Source organism: Balaenoptera borealis (genome assembly GCF_965194805.1).
Source record: "Balaenoptera borealis genome assembly, chromosome: 3".
NCBI classification, from domain to species: Eukaryota; Metazoa; Chordata; class Mammalia; order Artiodactyla; family Balaenopteridae; genus Balaenoptera; species Balaenoptera borealis.
The window spans coordinates 85,392,526-85,409,976 of NC_138866.1; the positions used below are offsets into that span (position 1 = coordinate 85,392,526).

The following is a 17,451-nucleotide window of genomic DNA, read 5'->3' on the forward strand; positions in this document are numbered from 1 at the left end:
CGCGCGGTGCGTTCGGCTCACTCTCCGCGCCACCCGGAAAGGTGACTCCCAGCCATGGCTGCGGCGAACCCCTGGGACCCGGCATCCGAGCCAAACGCTGCGGGGCTACTGCTGGACCATTTCGTAGCTTCGGGGTTGGTTACTCAGGTGCGTGGGGGGCGATGGCGTCATTAAGGGGGTGCCCACGGTGGCGACAGAAGATGGCCGTGAGATGGTGGTGCTGGCTGCGGGAGTGGGTGGGAGGGTGCTGGCTGGGGGCTGTTCTAGAGTCGGGGCCGATGGAGCTCTTTGTAGGCAGCAGAAGTGACTGGTCCGCGGTGGGTTCTGCAAAAGCGGGGCTCTAAGGAGATGGTGTTTCAAGTGTCTGGCAGGCGAGTTATCCCAGGTCAGTTCTTGGGCGGTAATAAAGACTAGTGTTACCCGCCTTTTTTCATCCAGTGATACCGCCTCTAGATTATAATCGGTGGCGGGGTTGGGAAATAACGGGTAGGTAGTTAAAACATACGTTCCCAAAGAACGCTCGTTTGTGTGAAATATTGAAGCATTACGGGAGGCGCCGGGTACAGGAGAGCGCCAAGGGAAGCACGCATCTTTAAAGGCCGGGGGGGAACAAAAAAGCATTGGTGAAGAAGACCCGAGAGACCTTGGAACATGTTTGGAGGAAGGGATTAATTTTGAGAAGGAGAGAAGAGGGAGATTAGCCCAAGGAGTGGTAGTTTTAGGTTCGGCGGGAAGAGCATGTTCATAGGCCAAAGGGAACAAGCCAACAGAGGGAGAAATTGAAGATGTGAGGGAATGATGGAATAGAAATGGCAGATGTGACAAGGGAATGGGAAAAGTGGGGTTGAGAGAAGGGAAAGAAATTTTGAGATAATGAGGAAGTTGAGGAATTTCACTAAAAAGGCAACTGAGAAAAATAGAAAAGGTAAAACCATCTACAGAGATTAGCACTATGCACATGATGAAAGATTTATGAAAAATAGACAACTTTTTATACCTAGAAGAGTCATTAGAGAATTCTACTACCTACTTACAGTAATTTTAAGATGCAGAAACTAAGACCTGAGGAGACCAAGAAACGTGTCCAGGGCCACTCAACTAGTGAAGTAGAGTTAGATCCCAGAGCTCTCCCTTTTCTGACACATTATATCATCTCTAAAATGAACTGTGATAGATGATAGATACTGTAACACTATCTTGAAAGAGTTTAAACGTCTGTTGAAGGACTTTTCTAGATTACTTGAAGACCTAGTAGCCAGACCTAATGGATTTTGGGGGAAACGAGGGGTAGGAATGAATGCGTTGGAAAATAGGCAAAACAACCACAGCACTCCCCAGTTCTCACCTTCCTCACTTCTCTCCTGTGTTTTCTTGCTACCAGATTGCCTAGTGCTCTCACCTGTATTGTCCAGTTCTGTAACAAAGTAATTTGGTAAATTCATACTATAAGACATTTGGGACTGAGAATTGGGCTGGGGGTTGTCTTTGGGAGGATCTTCGTAGTGTCCTTCAAGTAACACTAATTAGACAGATACCTGTTTTGCCAATCCATAGCTCCTTAAGACCTTCTTATAGGGACTTCCCTGGTGGTGCAGTGATTAAGAATCCGCCTGCCAATGCAGGGGACACGGGTTCGATCCCTGGTCTGGGAAGATCCCACGTGCCACGGAGCAACTAAGCCCATGCGCCACAACTACTGAGCCCAGGTGCCACAACTACTTGAAGCCCATGCGCCTAAAGCCCGTGCTCTGCAACAAGAGAAGCCAGAACAATGAGAAGCCCGCACACCCCAACGAAGAGTAGCCTCTGCTCGCCACAACTAGAGAAAGCCCGCGCACAGCAACAAAGACCCAACGCAGCCATAAATAAATAAGTAAATAAATGTTTTTTAAAAAGACCTTCTTATAATCTTACTGCACAGCTAGGCCCAGTGAGGAAACTTTGAAGATTTGTAGCATAATTTTATATAAAAAACCTATTTTTTAAAATTATTTTTTATTTTATTTATTTATTTATGGCTGTGTTGGGTCTTCGTTTCTGTACGAGGGCTTTCTCTAGTTGCGGCGAGCGGGGGCCACTCTTCATCGCGGTGCGCGGGCCTCTCACTATCATGGCCTCTCTTGTTGCGGAGCACAGGCTCCAGACGCGCAGGCTCAGTAGTTGTGGCTCACGGGACTAGTTGCTCTGCGGCATGTGGGATCTTCCCAGGCCAGGGCTCGAACCCGTGTGCCCTGCATTGGCAGGCAGATTCTCAACCACTGCGCCACCAGGGAAGCCCAAAAAACCTATTTTTATTACAAGGATTTATCATTGATTCTTTCAAAATGATGTATTATATGATCCCTTTAAACAGTCCATCCCTTTAGTGCACATCCTCCCATGTGAATTAAAAATTGAGTGATGCTTAAAATTGTGATGTGATATGATACAACTCTTATAGAAAATATAGTTTGTTTCAGCTTTGTTCTTTTTTTTTTAATATTTATTTATTTAGGCTCCCCTGGGTCTTAGTTGCAGCGCACGGGATCTTTAGTTGAGGCATGCAAACTCTTAGTTGTGGCATGCATGCGGGATCTAGTTCCCTGACCAGGGATCAAATTCAGGCCCCCTGCATTGGGAGCACGAAGCCTTACCCACTGGACCACCAGGGAAGTCCCAGTTACTGAGCATTTATAATGTTTAGTTCTTTCTGTCTGGAATACCTTTTCCTTTCCATCCATCATGAGCTTGTTAAGGGCAGAGAGCTTGTTTCATTCATCCTTGAATCTTCTATTGCCTAACTCAATAAATGTTATAAAATTGATTATCATCAGTCAGCAAACGTTTGCTATGAAGGGCCAGAGAATAAGTATTTGAGGCTTTTAGGTCCATAGGGTTGCAACTAGGCTGTTGTAGTATGAAAACAACATGAGATAATAAGTAAATGAATGAGCAAAGTTGAATTTCAATAAAACTTTATTTCTGGACCCTGAAATTTGAATTTCATATAATTTTCATGTGTCACAGAATGTTTTTCTTTTGATTTTTTTTCTCCAACAATTAAGAAATATAAAAACCATTCTTAGCCCTTAAGCTATACAAAAACAGGCAATGGGTGCATTTAGTTCATAGGCTGTAGCTTCCCAATCCCTGGCCTATATGATATCTGAAGTTCTTTCCTGTGCTAACATTCTAGAAAAGAAAAAGAGGATAGAAAAAATTATGGATGAAGCCAAGGGATGAACAAGATAATATTCTTATTCTGAGATAACCTGCAGTTTAAGAAAGCAGTATAATATAGAATGAAAGGATAAAAAGGAGGTGGGGGGTAGGCTTTTTCAAGGAATAATTATGCCTGGACAAAACATTCCTTTATCTAAGAGAGGGAGAATGCGGAAAGAGACAGTATGAATGACTTGTAACCAATAGAGGTCATTTAGTGAATCAGGTGAATGATTCCATAGCCCAGGAAGTGTTTAATTTTAGCCCCAGGAAGGTCTGAGAGACTAGGTCATTTGTGTAGAAGTGATTCTCCAACAATTTCAACTTTAGAATTCTTTGGTAAGCTATCAGCAATGCCAGTCTATTGTGCATGATGCCTTAAGAAATAGTACAAAGTGATTTTCTTCTTTGTTTTTCTTATTTTTAAAATATTAATATTTGGGCAAAAGATTTGTGATGGTTGAGGTTTTAAAAAACAGGAAATATACATTGCACTGTCCTACTCTGTATTTCATTTTTCAGGGGCAGCGTTGGACATGGTATATCCTCATATTTTAGACACGTGGGCATGCTATTCCAACACACACAAAAACTCTGACATATTGCTGCTTTCTCTGTTCACTTACCAATAGGAGATGTTAAATATATCTAAGAAATCAACTTCTTGCTTTGTGAACTTCTCCAGACTACAGCAGATCACAGATATTCAAGCTGAAATCTACCAGGTAAATTATGTTGGAGTTTTTACTTTCTACCTCTAGTATGGAAAAAAATCTTAACTGGCTCCAACAGTAATCCTCTTGCATGCAGAACAGTGTCTAGCACATAGTCGTATAGGCTTTTCTTTGCAGTAGTTAGTAGTAGTAATGGTCATAGTAATAGTTAGGAGTAGTAGCAGTAGCAGCCACAGGGCTTGAACACCAAAATGAAAAGATTCAGTAAATCCCTGGGCTCTCATAACAAATCATCCTCTTGGTCCCCTTAAATATTCCTAACTTAAAGACTGTCCATTTTTATCAAAGCCTTTACTTCAGGCTACTTTCTGCATGAGCTAAGTGTTTTTTTGTTTCTAATGTAGAAAAACCTGGAAATTGAACTCCTAAGACTAGAAAAAGATGCAGCAGATGTTGTCCATCCTTCCTTTTTGGGTAAGTGGTTTAGTTAAATGAGTAATCATTGGAATTTCAACTTTTTCTTGGATTACTTTAAATAAGCACTAGGCTATAAAATTATGATAATTTTTCCAGGTATTGCCCCAAAGCTAACAAAGTCAGTAGAGCTTAAAAGACAAAAGCTGAAGAACTTTCCAGATGAAAGGATCCTAAAGGGACATGACAGCTAAAGCACAGTATAGTCATGGATTGAATATTTGATTAGAAAAAAATTTTTTTGATATAAATGACATTATTGAGATATTTGGTGATGTTTAAATATAGGCTGTATTAAATATTGGTAGTATTGTACTAATGTTAAATTATCTGAATTTGATACTTGTAGTATAGTTATATAAGAGAATGTTCCTATTTTGGGAAATACATGCTGAAGTTTTAGGAGTAAAAGGTCATGACATCTGCAACTTACTCTCAAATTGGTTAGCAAAAATATACGTATGGGCGTGTAGAGAAGAAGGGGAAAAAAAGAAAACGTAGCCAAATGTTAGTTGGTGAGTCTAGGTGAAATGTATATGGGAGTTCAATCAATGAGCTATTCTTGAAACTTTTAAGTCTGAAATTTTTTCTAAATAAAAATTTAAAAGAGGCAATTGACAGCCATTAACTGAATTCTGGGGAAAATATTGAAATAAAAGTAGCTTATAAGACAAATGTTTGTTTTTTAATGCTCATATAGAATATTAGAGACAGACACTTTATGTGAAGAATATGGCTCTGGCTATAAAAACTGAACTAGGAGAATTGGGAAACACAAAGAATTTAGCACTAGATTGGGTTGTCAGTAGGAAAAGTAAGAGAAAATAGTTGAAAATGAAACTGGTATTGGTATTAAAGACAGCAAAGGGGAGATATTTAGGAGAGAAATGGTGGGATTACTTTTTGACCATTGATAGTATTAGTGACTTCAAAACTTGTCCTGTTGCTAACTATAATTACTGTTTCTGGTTTGTGTAGCTCAGAAGTGTCATACTCTTCAAAGCATGAATAATCATTTGGAAGCAGTGCTAAAAGAAAAGCGGTCCCTCAGGCAAAGACTGTTGAAACCCATGTGCCAAGAAAACTTGCCTATTGAAGCTGTTTATCACAGGTTAGACTAAAAAGTAGACGTTAACAGTCACACATGTTCCCTGAGGGTAGTTTTTGTTTAGACTAGTAGTTATTTCATAGCATAATTCATTAAACAGTATATGAGTGATCGTATCTATTAACATTATTATTAATGCTGATACATTAAACCAGAAAGAAAATCCTTTACTTTTAAAGAATTATAGCAATGGTGAAGAGAAAGACATTCCTTTTGCCCGTTGTGTCTTAGGAATTATAAATAATGACTTTAATGAAAGAAATTAGATCCATAACATATAGTAATAGTAAGGTGGATAAAAATCATTTTTATTATGTATAGACAGCTTTCTGTGATGTAAATTTATTGTTGCATTGATGTTGCCACTATATAAAAATTCTGTTGGGGGAGTTTAAGCAGGGACAGATGAAAACAATGTCAACTAAAAGGAGAAAAATAACAGTTCTGATCTCACCTCTTCTGTTTATATGCCTCAAAGCCTTAGGCAAATGATTTAAGTTTTTGCCTTAGTTTCCCAATCCGTAGAATGGGGATGCTTTCTATTGCTCTCTTTCTCATAGGAGTATGGCAAGTATCAAATTGAAGGTGTAGGTTATTATTAATAATAAATAACAATAACATTAAAAAGCAGTCATCTGGGGATCTGATTGCTAACTTTCTCCACCAGTGCCTCACTAACTGACCCTGAGCAAATCAATATTTCCTCTAAGTGTCAGATCTTTTATCTTGCAGTAAAATAATAAATATACAAATCCCATTCTTGTGGACATACTCAGTATCTATTCAATGTAGTTAAATATCATTAATGTGTATATTATACATTATATATATCAGAAGAACTGAGTAATAATTTTAAGGCATTTTGCAAATACAAAGATTCAAAGTAGTTTCATGTGTAGGCTATTTCAGTGAAGTACATTTATCCTTATTGTCTTCACCCTTCACGAAGAATGAGTAGATTGAAATGGAATGAGGTTTTATCTAGAGAAATTTTTTTTTTTTAAGTTCTTCACTCTTTTTTTAAAATTTATTTATTTTTTTAAATTTTTAGAATTTTATTTTTGACTGCCTTGGGTTTTCGTTGCTGCGCACAGGCTTTCTCAAGTTGCAGTGAGCAGGGGCTACTCTTCGTTGTGGTGCGTGGGCTTCTCATTGCGGTGGCTTCTCTTGTTGCAGAGCACGGGCTCTAGGCGCTCAGGCTTCAGTAGTTGTGCCACGCAGCCTCAGTAGTTTGTGGCCCACAGGCTTAGTTGCTCTGTGGCATGTGGGATCTTCCCGGACCAGGGATCGAACCCGTGTCCCCTGCACTGGCAGGCGGATTCTTAACCACTGCGCCGAAGTCCCAATTTTTTACTTATATGAGAAAATTATTAACATTGATGTTCGTCTAACATTAGATTGGGTTACAGATATGATTAGTGTTGTCTCTTTCTGTTTTTGTGTTTGGATGAAAAGTTAATTCCTGTCTAAAGTGAAAGAGAAGGACCTTTTTTGTCACTGATATTTCCATGAATGCAGAAAGGTTATTAACGGCTCATTGGGTGGATTGTAATTCTCTTAATTTCATATTAAAAGTCCTAATTAAAGGGAAAAAAGAGAACACAAAATACCTGAACTAAAAAAAAAAAGAGTTGACTTTTTTTCTCCCTCCTTCAGATACATGGTGCATTTGCTGGAGTTGGCGGTAACTTTCATTGAGCGATTAGAAGATCATCTTGAAATAATTAGAAATATCCCTCATTTAGATGAAAATCTAAAGAAAATGGTGAGTATTACCAATAACATTTAAGTACCTTAACTCCTTTCACATTGCTTTTAGCTATCTTTAGTTCTTTTATACTAGAATCTCAAATGTGTGATCTCCTTGTTTAACTTTTTTTGTTGGCTAATATTATGAGCAAATTACTTTTTTTTAATCAAGATGCCTTTTCTTTATTTAGAAGTCATTTTACATTGTTTTATTCCAATATTTAATAAATATGTGTTATCTTCATTGTACAAGGGACTATTCTATAGGTATCATGAGAGATAAACAGATATGACCAATCCCTGCCCTCAAATTCTCAAGGTTTGGTGAGAGAAAGTATAAGATACTCTCTACTTTATAGTATTGTATTTGCACAATGAGTGCAGCAGAGAATTATAAAGAAGATGCTATCTTTTAAGCACAGAGAAGGGGGTGATTACTTTCACTTTAGGGAGATTCGGAAGAGGATAGGAAGTAAGAATACTTGAATAAAGTTTTAAATAGGAGTTAGTAGCAAGCTCCATCTTGAAGAATCAGTGAAAACTGGATGTGCATCAGAAAGAGTAGTTCAGCCAAAAGCAGCGATGTGAGGAAAGCCATGAAAATTAGAGAGCACAGGTAGTGCTCAGTTGTCAACTTTTGGTGTCATAATTATTTATGATATAGTAATGTTGTATTAATGACACATGATTTCTCTCCTGTTTTCCCCTTCTTTCAAATGTTATAGAGCACAGCTTTAGCAGAGATGGATATTTTGGTGGCTGAGACAGCAGAACTGGCAGAGAATATACTCAAGTGGCGAGAACAACAGAAGGAGATTTCCTCTTGTATCCCCAGAATATTAGCTGAAGAAAATTTTCTTCATAAATGTGATGTTACAGTGCCTCCTTAACCTTTTACTTCTAAAGTTAATGTTCAAACTATTAATGCAAAGTAATTATCAACTTTTTATTTTTGTTTAATTATATGTAGTCATGTGAAGTCCATTTCTAGTCAATTATAACATGGGTATTTATAGACTTTGCCACTAGCAATACTGAAAGAGCCCTCTTTATATTGAAATACCAAGATTCCAAGTTCATTAAGACAAAACTGAATTTTCCTTTGTTTTTCATGTATTTTCATTCCACTTTTCAATAAAACTCAAATATAACTATGATAATTAACGTGAGTACATTAACTATATCTTAGGCAGCAGACTTTATTATGTTGTTTTTTTTAAAATGCTGTTTCTGAGTTAGAAGAGTCTTGAATCTGAAAGTATGTTGCTTATTCCTGTGAGATTGTCACTAAGTATGCAAAAAAGAGCAAAATAGCAGACCTGACCGCTATCCTTTGAAAGGCTTGCTTGTAAGGTTGGTCCTTGGCTGGCATCTGGGAACTTAGATTTCTAGGATTCCCTCCACTCTCACTGATAAGAGTTGCTCGCTGTGACTAAGGCGTTTGTAGAGTGTGGTTTGTGCTGAACACCAGCTTTCTTCCTGGGAGTCTAGAATTTTGGTATGTGCTAGGCAGAAGGTACCTATGTGACTAGCCCGCAATAATAACCCTGGCACTGCATCTTTAATGAGCTTTTGTGGTAGACAACATTTCACACATGTCACAACTCAGTTGCTGGGGGAATTAAGCACATCCTGTGGGACTCCACTGGCAGGGACTCTGGAAGATTGTGCCTGGTTTCCCCCGGACTTTGCCCCATACACCTTTCCCTTTGCTCTTTTGCTTTGTATGCTTTTGCTGTAGTAAATCATAGCCATGAGTACAGTCATATGCTGAATCCTATGACTCCTCCAAGCATATCATCAAACCCAGGAGGTGGGGAGGGGGGTCTTGGGGACCCGACACACTAAGCAATTCCAGAGGGTGTTCACTGGCAGCCTTAGAAATAGGCAAAGAAGAAAAGTAGAGCAAAGCAAAGAAAAAGGCACATTATTGTAAAACTTATAGAAGTTTTACCTTACAAATTGCTCAGATATTTTACCTGAGATTATTATGCATGTAAAAGGGAGTGGTATACTAACAGTAAGTCTCCGGATGCTTTCATTTATATCAGTAGTACAACTACCCTTGGCTTATTTTCAGACTTGGGGTTCTCATTTGCTTTTTTTTTTTTAATTTTTTAAATTTTATTTTATTTATTTATTTATTTTATTTTTGGCTGCGTCGAGTCTTAGTTGTGGCATGCGGGATCTTCGTTGCAGCGCCCAGGCTCTTTGTTGCGGCCCGCGGGCTTCTCTCTAGTTGTGGTGTGCGGGTTTTCTCTCTAGTTGTGGCGCGCGGGCTCCAGAGCACATGGGCTCTGGAGTTTGCGGCACACGGGCTCTCTCGTTGAGGCACGAGGGCTCAGTAGTTGTGGCGCGCAGGCTCAGTTGCCCTGCGCCATGTGGGATCCTAGTTCCCCAACCAGGGATCAAACCTGTGTCCCCTGCACTGGAAGGTGGATTCTTTACCGCTGGACCACCAGGGAAGTCCCCTCTTCTGCTTTAAATGGATGCTTCAATATTTTTATACTGTCCTATTCTCTGTATCACTGGAGTTCACTCATCCTTGTATTCATCACACTCTTAAAGGCAAGAAGACCTCAACATAGTGGATGAGTTAAGTAGTTGTTCATAAGGAAACAGGATCATTACCCAAAACTACCCTGCTAAAAAAAACATGTCTTGAAGCCTATTTTGCTGACCTTTGCAAATGGGATATAGAAGAGTGGTCATAATTTCTTGAACATTGCCTAGACTCTTTAAGCAAAACTTTTAGTTGTATTTCATTAGAAATCTGTTCAAGCCCAGCCTTGGTTTCAAACATCTTACTAAGCTTCTTCATGTATTGTCATACATATATATATGAGTATATGTATGTATATATATATACATATATATGTGTGTGTGTGTGTATATATATATATATATATATATATATATATATATATATATATATATTACATCACATATGTCACAATTATTGATATACCTGGTTGTTCTGGGTTTTATTTTTGCTTTTTTGACTTTTATGTCTTTTTCAAAATAAAAAAATAAACCTGTGATTTTTAACTAAAATTTTGTGGCTCTTGTCTGAATCCTATATGATTAAAAGGACAGATTCTTTATTTAACATACACAGTTAAAGTGTAAGCATACAGGTTATCTGATTCACAAAAGCTTGAGGTAAGTTGAGACTGAGGTCTACAAAGAGAAAAGCTAATTTAGTCTGTGCTAGAGTCAATAAGTGTGCATCAGGTTTTTTTTCCCTCAGCTTCTAGATATGTGGATAATAAAAACAAACAAAAATAACTGAATGTCTTTCTATTTAACACCAGAAGTTGTGTGAGATTTGTGAATTCACTTCCAACATAATAATGATGCCACTTTATGCAGACTATTCTGAAGGAATTGAGATGCTACCTGGTTTTTCCAGCATTTTTCTTATTTTACTCCTTGCTCTGATCTGTGACTCTGCCAGCCTGACCCCTGTTATCCTCTCAAACCTCCATAAAGTTAGGAAAATAGTCTGAGGAATAGGAAAACCCAAAGGGTTTCTTGACATGCAAAATATAGAGTTGATATATTAATAAAACTAATCAATGTATTGTGGAATTTCCTGAGATGTAAAATGAATTTATGTAAGAGATTTATTCTACAATTTGGGGAATCTACTCATGTAATTGAGTTTACTTTAAATTAGTATAGTTCAAGATAAGCAGATCGCGTTCTAGAGTTCTTTTAATTTTGCCTTTTCTTTTTCCTTTTTCACCATTTCCAAGTTATATTTTCTCTTCTCCTTTTGGAAATACCTCATAAATGATTGTAGGAAAAATTTACATTAGGATGTGGTAGGAGCAGGAGTCCCATTAGCAGTTTATGAACTTTTCCTGGGAGACTATAGACCTCTGATGTTGCTCTACCAGAATTTAGGGTAAAAAAATAGGAGTCAAATATCTTACTTGAGACTTTGAATCACTTTATTTTCTTAATATGGAAGGCTAGTAAAAGTGAAAAGTCATTCATTTCCTGAAGGTTGTGGTGAGATGACATTTTCAAGGAGACCCTACACAAACTCTGAATATGCTTCCTTATCAAAAATCAATTTACCTCTAGAGGGCAACATATGCTTTTTTTTTTTTTTTTTGGCCGCGTCAGGTCTTAGTTGTGGCACTTGGGATCTTTGCTGAGGCATACGGGATCTTTCGTTGCGGCGCGCAGTCCTCTCTCTAGTTGTGGCATGCGGGTTTTTTTCTCTTCGCTAGTTGTGGCGCGTGGGCTCTGTAGTTTGCGGCACACGGGCTCTCTATTTGAGGCGTGCAGGCTCAGTAGTTGTGGCACGCAGGCTCAGTTGCCCTGCGGCATGTGGGATCTTAGTTCCCCGACAAGGGATCAAACCCGTATCCCCTCCCTTGGAAGGCGGATTCTTTACCACTGGACCACCAGGGAAGTCCCATATACTTATTTTTGATCAGTAGATGCTAATAAAATTTTCTGTAACTTACATTTTCTTTTCTGAGTCTTAGCTTTTGTGGGACATCAAAATTTGCCTTGGTCAATGAAGATTTACTTGAAAAACTTTGCTGGATGGAAGGCTTTCCGTAGAATACCTGATGGTAGGTGGGAATCATGGAATAGGATATCAGTAATCTGAACTGCCTTTTCTCCCCAAGCTCATCTTAATCTTATATTCCTCTCTCCATCTCCACCCCCAAGTTCAGGAGATTTAGAGACAGGGCTTGTCTTTAGCTACTACAATATGGAGAGTAATAGCAAAGGCTTTAGAATTATACCTGGTTTTGAATACAAGTTCCACCATTTACTAGCCCTATGTTCTTTCTAACTTATTTAATATCAGTCTCACTTTCCTCATCTCTAAATGAGATGAAAACAGTACCTACTTCATGGATTCTTGGGAAAATTAAATGAGATAATGCATAAAAAACAATCAGTTCCTAGTACACAATAATTGAAAGTCATTGCTGTTATTAGTTATAACCGAAACAAAGATGGCTTTGGTAACTCCCTTTCTAAGCTATTCCTTTTATTCCTTCAGGCAATAAGTTCCAAAAATATGAGGTGGATATGGTGGAACTTAGTTAAAGAGACCTTTCTGGATTCCCTGAAATTTTACCATGTAAATCATGGTGAGGTCACTCTAAGAAGTCAAGAGGGAGAGAGCTAGCTTGGTTAAAGCACAGAACAGTGTAACTTCACTTACAACAGAGGAAATTCAGATTAAAACTTCTGAGTTATCATTTCTCACCTATCTGATTGGCATAAATTCAAAAGTTTGTCGAGATACTCTGTTGATGAGGCTGTGGAAATACAGGAATGCTTAGCATTGCTGATGGGAATGCAAAGATCAGTCATATGGCCCCTACAGAGGAGAACTGGGGAATATTTAGCTTAATTGCATAAGCATTTCCTTTTGGACTCCGCAATTCTATTTATAGGAACTATTGCAAAGATATACTGGCAAAAATAAGAAAAGATGTATGCACATGGCTATTCACACCAGGAATATTTCTGATAGCAAAAGACTGGAAACAACCAAATTTGCCGTTAATAAGGGACTGATAATATAAACTAGGACATCCACATTGTAGAGCACTATGCAGTTGTAAAAGGGAATGAGGTATATCTCTATTTACTGACAAGGAGTGATCTACAGGATCCACTGTAAAGTATAAAACAAAGTCAGAATCAGGAATTCCCTGGCTGTCAGTGGTTAAGACTCGGCGCTTTCACTGCTGTGGCCTGGGTTCAATCCCTGGTCGGGGAACTAAGATTCCACAAGCTGCGGAGTGCGACCAAAAAAACAAACAAAAAAAACAAAGTCAGAATTGTATGTATGATATGTTACTGCTTATGTAAGAAAGGGGGGAGATTAAAAAAAAAAAAATATATATATATATATAAAACTAAAAAGCATGGTTACCTATGGGGGAGAGAGGCAACAGGGTAGAGGGAACAGGGTAAGAAGCTAAACTTCTGAATAGATTTCGTTTTGTAAATTTGACTTTGGAACCAGGTAAATATATAATTATAAAACAAAATTAAAGGATTCCTAACATTGATAGAAAAATGAAACATTTGACTATATATCAAGTTGGTGGCCTAATCAAACTGAGAGGAATTATTTCAAATGACTAAAATTCAGTAAATTTGACTGAATATTCCTAGTGAGATATTCCCTATGAACAAAAAAACTCCAAAAAAATAAACTGTTTTCAGTACTCTTCTTATTGACGGTATTATTATTATTATCATTATTATTCAGAGACTGTGAGTATACCGTGGGATAAAGCAAATGACTAATTATGTTGATGTAGTTAGGGTAGCAGTATATGTTATGGAAGACAGTATTTATACTCTTTTTTTGAAACTTTTTGATTTTATTGAAGTATAGTTGATTTACAGTGTTGTACTAATTTCTGCTGTACAGCAAAATGACTCAGATATACACATATATGTTTTATATATACATAATAGAAAAGAATATTTTATATTCTTTTCTATTATGGTTTATCCCAGGAGATTGGATATAGTTTCCTGTGCTATAGAGTAGGACCTTGTTGTTTGTCCATTCTATATGTAATAGTTTGCATCTACTAACCCCAAACTCCCAGTCCCTCCCTCTCCATCCCCTCCTCCCCCTTGGCAACCACAAGTCTGTTCTCTATTGGGAGACAGTATTTATAGATGTAAGGTTTCAATGAGACTAAAAACTCTGTGGTCCTGAATTTGAATTAAAAGTATGTATACAGCAACTATACTTCAATTTATAAATAAATAAATAAATAAAACTATCCAAATGGAAAAAAGGCCTTAAATCAATGACAAACACAATAGCAACAAGCACCAAGATTATAGTCTCTGAAAAGCAATTCATACTAAAAGGAACCACATTATGCTGTACAGTACATCCCCATGATTTATTTTATTTATTTATTTTTAAAAAATATTTATTTATTTATATTATTTTATTTATTTTTGGCTGCATTGGGTCTTAGTTGCGGCACACAGGATCTTTGTCGAGGCGTGTGGGATCTTTCGTTGCGGCACGCGGACTTCTCTCTAGTTGTGGCGTGTGGGTTTTCTCTTCTCTAGTTGTGGCACGCAGGCTCCAGAGCACGTGGGCTCTGTAGTTTGTGGCACACAGTCTCTCTAGTTGAGGTGCACGAGCTCAGTAGTTGTGGCGTGCGGGCTTAGTTGCCCTGTAGTATGTGGGATCTTTGTTCCCTGACCAGGGATTGAACCTGCGTCCCCTGCATTGTAAGGCAGATTCTTTACCACTGGACCACCAGGGAAGTCCCGACTTGACTATTTTATAACTGGAAGTTTGCACCTTTTGACCACCTTCACCAATTTCTCCCACCCCCCACCTCTCACCTCTGGCAACCACCAATCTGTTCTCTGTACCTATGAGCTTGATGTTTTTTCTTTCTTTTTTTTAAGTTTAAATTTTTATTTATTTATTTTCTTAATTTTGAGCTTGATTTTTTTGTTTGTTTTTGTTTTATATTTCACACACAAGTGAGATCATAGAGTATTTGTCTTTCTCTGTTTTATTTTACTTAGCATAATGCCCTTGAGGTCCATCCATGTTGTTGCAAATGGCAGGATTTCATTCTTTTTTTTTACTACTGAGTAATATTCCACTGTGTGTGTGTGTGTGTGTGTGTGTGTGTGTGTGTGTGTGTGTGTGTGTGTAACATATCTTGTTTATCCATTCATCCATCAATGGACACTTAGGTTGTTTCCATATCTTGGCTATTGTAAATAATGGTGCAATGAACATGGTGGTGCATATACCTTTTCGAGTTAGTGGTTTTGTTTTCTTTGGATAAATATCCAGAAGTGGAATTGCTGGATCCTATGGTAGTTCTATTTTTAATTTTTGAGGAACCTCCATACTGTTTTCTATAGTGGTTGCACCTATTTACAATGCTAGCAATAGTGCACAACGGTTCCCTTTTCTTCACATCCTTGCAAACACTTGTAGCTTGCTTTTTTTATAATAGCTATTCTAACAGGTGTGAGGTGATAATCTCATTGTGGCTTTGATTTGCATTTCCCTGATGATGGTGATGCTGAGCATCTTTTCATGTACCTGTTGGCCATCTGTCATGTACCTGTCAGCCACTTGTATGTCTTCTTAAGGAAAATGTCTATTCATTTTTAATTTAAAAAGTCCACTTTTTAATTGAATTTGTTTTTTTTTTGTTTTTGGGGGGTTTTTTTTTGGTCTATTGAGTTGTATGAGTTTTTTATATATTTTGGATATTAACCCCTTATCAGATACATGATTTGCAAATATTTTCTCCCATTCTGTAGGTTGCTTTTTCACTTCTTTGATGGTTTCCTTAGCTGTGCAAAAGCTTTTTTAGTTTGATGTAGTCCCACTTGTTTATTTTTCCTTTTGTTGTTTTTGATTTCAGCATCAGATTTAAAAAATCATCACCAAGACTTAGGTCAAGGACTTCCCTGGTGGCGCAGTGGTTAAGAATCTGCCTGCCAAGATAGGGGACAAGGGTTCGAGCCCTCGTCTGGGAAGATCTCACATGCTGCGGAGCAACAAAACCCGTGCGCTACAACTACGGAGCCTGCACTCTAGAGCCTGCGAGCCACAATTACTGAGCCCACATGCCACAACTACTGAAGCCCGTGCTCCTAGATCCTGTGCTCCGCAACAAGAGAAGCCACCTCAATGAGAAGCCTGCGCACAGCAATGAAGAGTAGCCTCCGCTTGCTGCAACTAGAGAAAGCCCGCGCGCAGCAACAAAGACCCAACAAGGCCAAAAATAAATAAATAAAAAATAAATTTATTAAAAAAAAAAAGACTCAGGTCAAGCAGCTTAACGCCTATGTTATTAGGGGTTTTATGATTTCAGGTCTTATGTTCATGTCTTTTTGAGTTAACTTTTGTGTATGGTATAAGATAATGGTCCAGTTTCATTCTTTTGCATGTGGCCACCCAGTTTTCCCAACACCATTTATTGAAGAGACTGTCCTTTTACCATTGTATATTCTTGGCTCTGTTGTCATATATTCTCTATTCTGTTCTGTTGATCTATGTGTCTGTTTTTATGCCAATACCATACTGTTTTGATTACTATAGCCTTGTAATATAGCTTGAAATCAGGGAGTATGATGTCTCCAACTTTGTTGTTCTCAAGATTTCTTTGACTATTCAGGGTCTTTTGTGATTCCATACAAATTTTAGAAAATTTTTTTCTATTTTTGTGAAAATGCCTTTGGAATTTTGATAGGGAGTGCATTGAATCTGTGGATTGCTTTGGGTAGTACAGTTATTTTAACAACATTAAGTCTTCCAATCCATGAGTATGGAAAATTTTTCCATTTATTTGTCTTCTTCAATTTCTTTTATTAATGTAGTATTCAGTGTGTAGGTCTTTCACATCCTTGGTTAAATTTATTCCTAGGTATTTTATTCTTTTTGATGCAATTGTAAAGGGGATTTTTAAAAAAAATTGTCTTTCTAATAGTTTGTTATTTGTGTATAGAAATGCAAGATTTTGTATCCTGCAACTTTAGTGAATTCTTTTATGAGTTCTAAGAGGTTTTTTTGGTGGAGTCTTTAGGGTTTTCTATATATAATATCATGTCATCTGCAATTAGTGACAGTTTTACTTCTTCCTTTCCAATTTGGATGCCTTTTATTTCTTTTTCTTGCCTAATTGCTCTGGTTAGGACTTCCAATACTACGTTGAATAAAAGTGGTGAGAGTGGGCATCCTTGTCTTGTTCCTGATCTTAGAGGAAAAGCTTTCAGCTTTTCACCTTTGAGTATGATTATGATGTTAGCTGTGGGCTTGTCATAAATGGCCTTTATTATGTTGAGGCATATTCATTCTATACCTAATTTGTTGAGAGTTTTCATCATGAAAGTTCGTTGAATTTTGTCACATGATTTCCTGCATCTATTGAGATAATCATATGATTTTTATCCTTCCTTTTGTTAATGTGGTGTGTCACATTGATTGATTTGAAGATGTTGAAACATCTTTGCATTACTGGAATAAATCTCATGTGATCATGGTGTATGATCCTCTTAATGTATTGTGGAAAGAGGCTTGCTACTATTTTGTTGAAAATTTTTGCATCTATGTTAATCAGGAATTTGGTCTGTAATATTCTTTTCTAGTGGTGTCCTCAGGGTAATGCTGACCTTGTAAAATGAGCTTGGGAGTGTTCCCTCTTATTTTTTGGAAGAATTTGAGAAGGATTGGTATTCATTCTTTTT

The 17,451-nt window shown here is 37.7% G+C and overlaps 1 protein-coding gene across 4 annotated transcripts; it reads left to right on the forward strand.

Annotated features, from left to right (window-relative positions):
• The first annotated feature begins 10 nt into the window (after positions 1-10).
• Positions 11-8,366, forward strand: HAUS2 (HAUS augmin like complex subunit 2). Of its 4 annotated transcripts, none has more exons than XM_082388859.1 (6): positions 11-147; positions 3,834-3,926; positions 4,280-4,349; positions 5,328-5,460; positions 7,114-7,222; positions 7,932-8,366. In XM_082388859.1, exons 1-6 carry the CDS (start codon positions 55-57, stop codon positions 8,094-8,096), a joined length of 663 nt encoding a protein of 220 aa, XP_082244985.1. In that variant the 5' UTR covers positions 11-54; the 3' UTR covers positions 8,097-8,366. The 4 variants fall into 4 exon arrangements, with proteins under 4 accessions (XP_082244985.1, XP_082244987.1, XP_082244986.1 ...); XM_082388861.1 differs by having other exon boundaries at positions 33-147; positions 3,724-3,926; XM_082388862.1 differs by lacking the exon at positions 11-147 and adding an exon at positions 240-385.
• The last annotated feature ends 9,085 nt before the right edge of the window (positions 8,367-17,451 follow it).

Coding starts and splice junctions, on each gene's coding strand:
- HAUS2 (XM_082388859.1), top strand. CDS start 55: ATGGCTGCGGCGAACCCCTGGGACCCGGCATCCGAGCCAAACGCTGCG. Junction 148..3,833: donor CTTCGGGGTTGGTTACTCAG/GTGCGTGGGGGG, acceptor ACTTACCAATAG/GAGATGTTAAATATATCTAA. Junction 7,223..7,931: donor ATGAAAATCTAAAGAAAATG/GTGAGTATTACC, acceptor CAAATGTTATAG/AGCACAGCTTTAGCAGAGAT.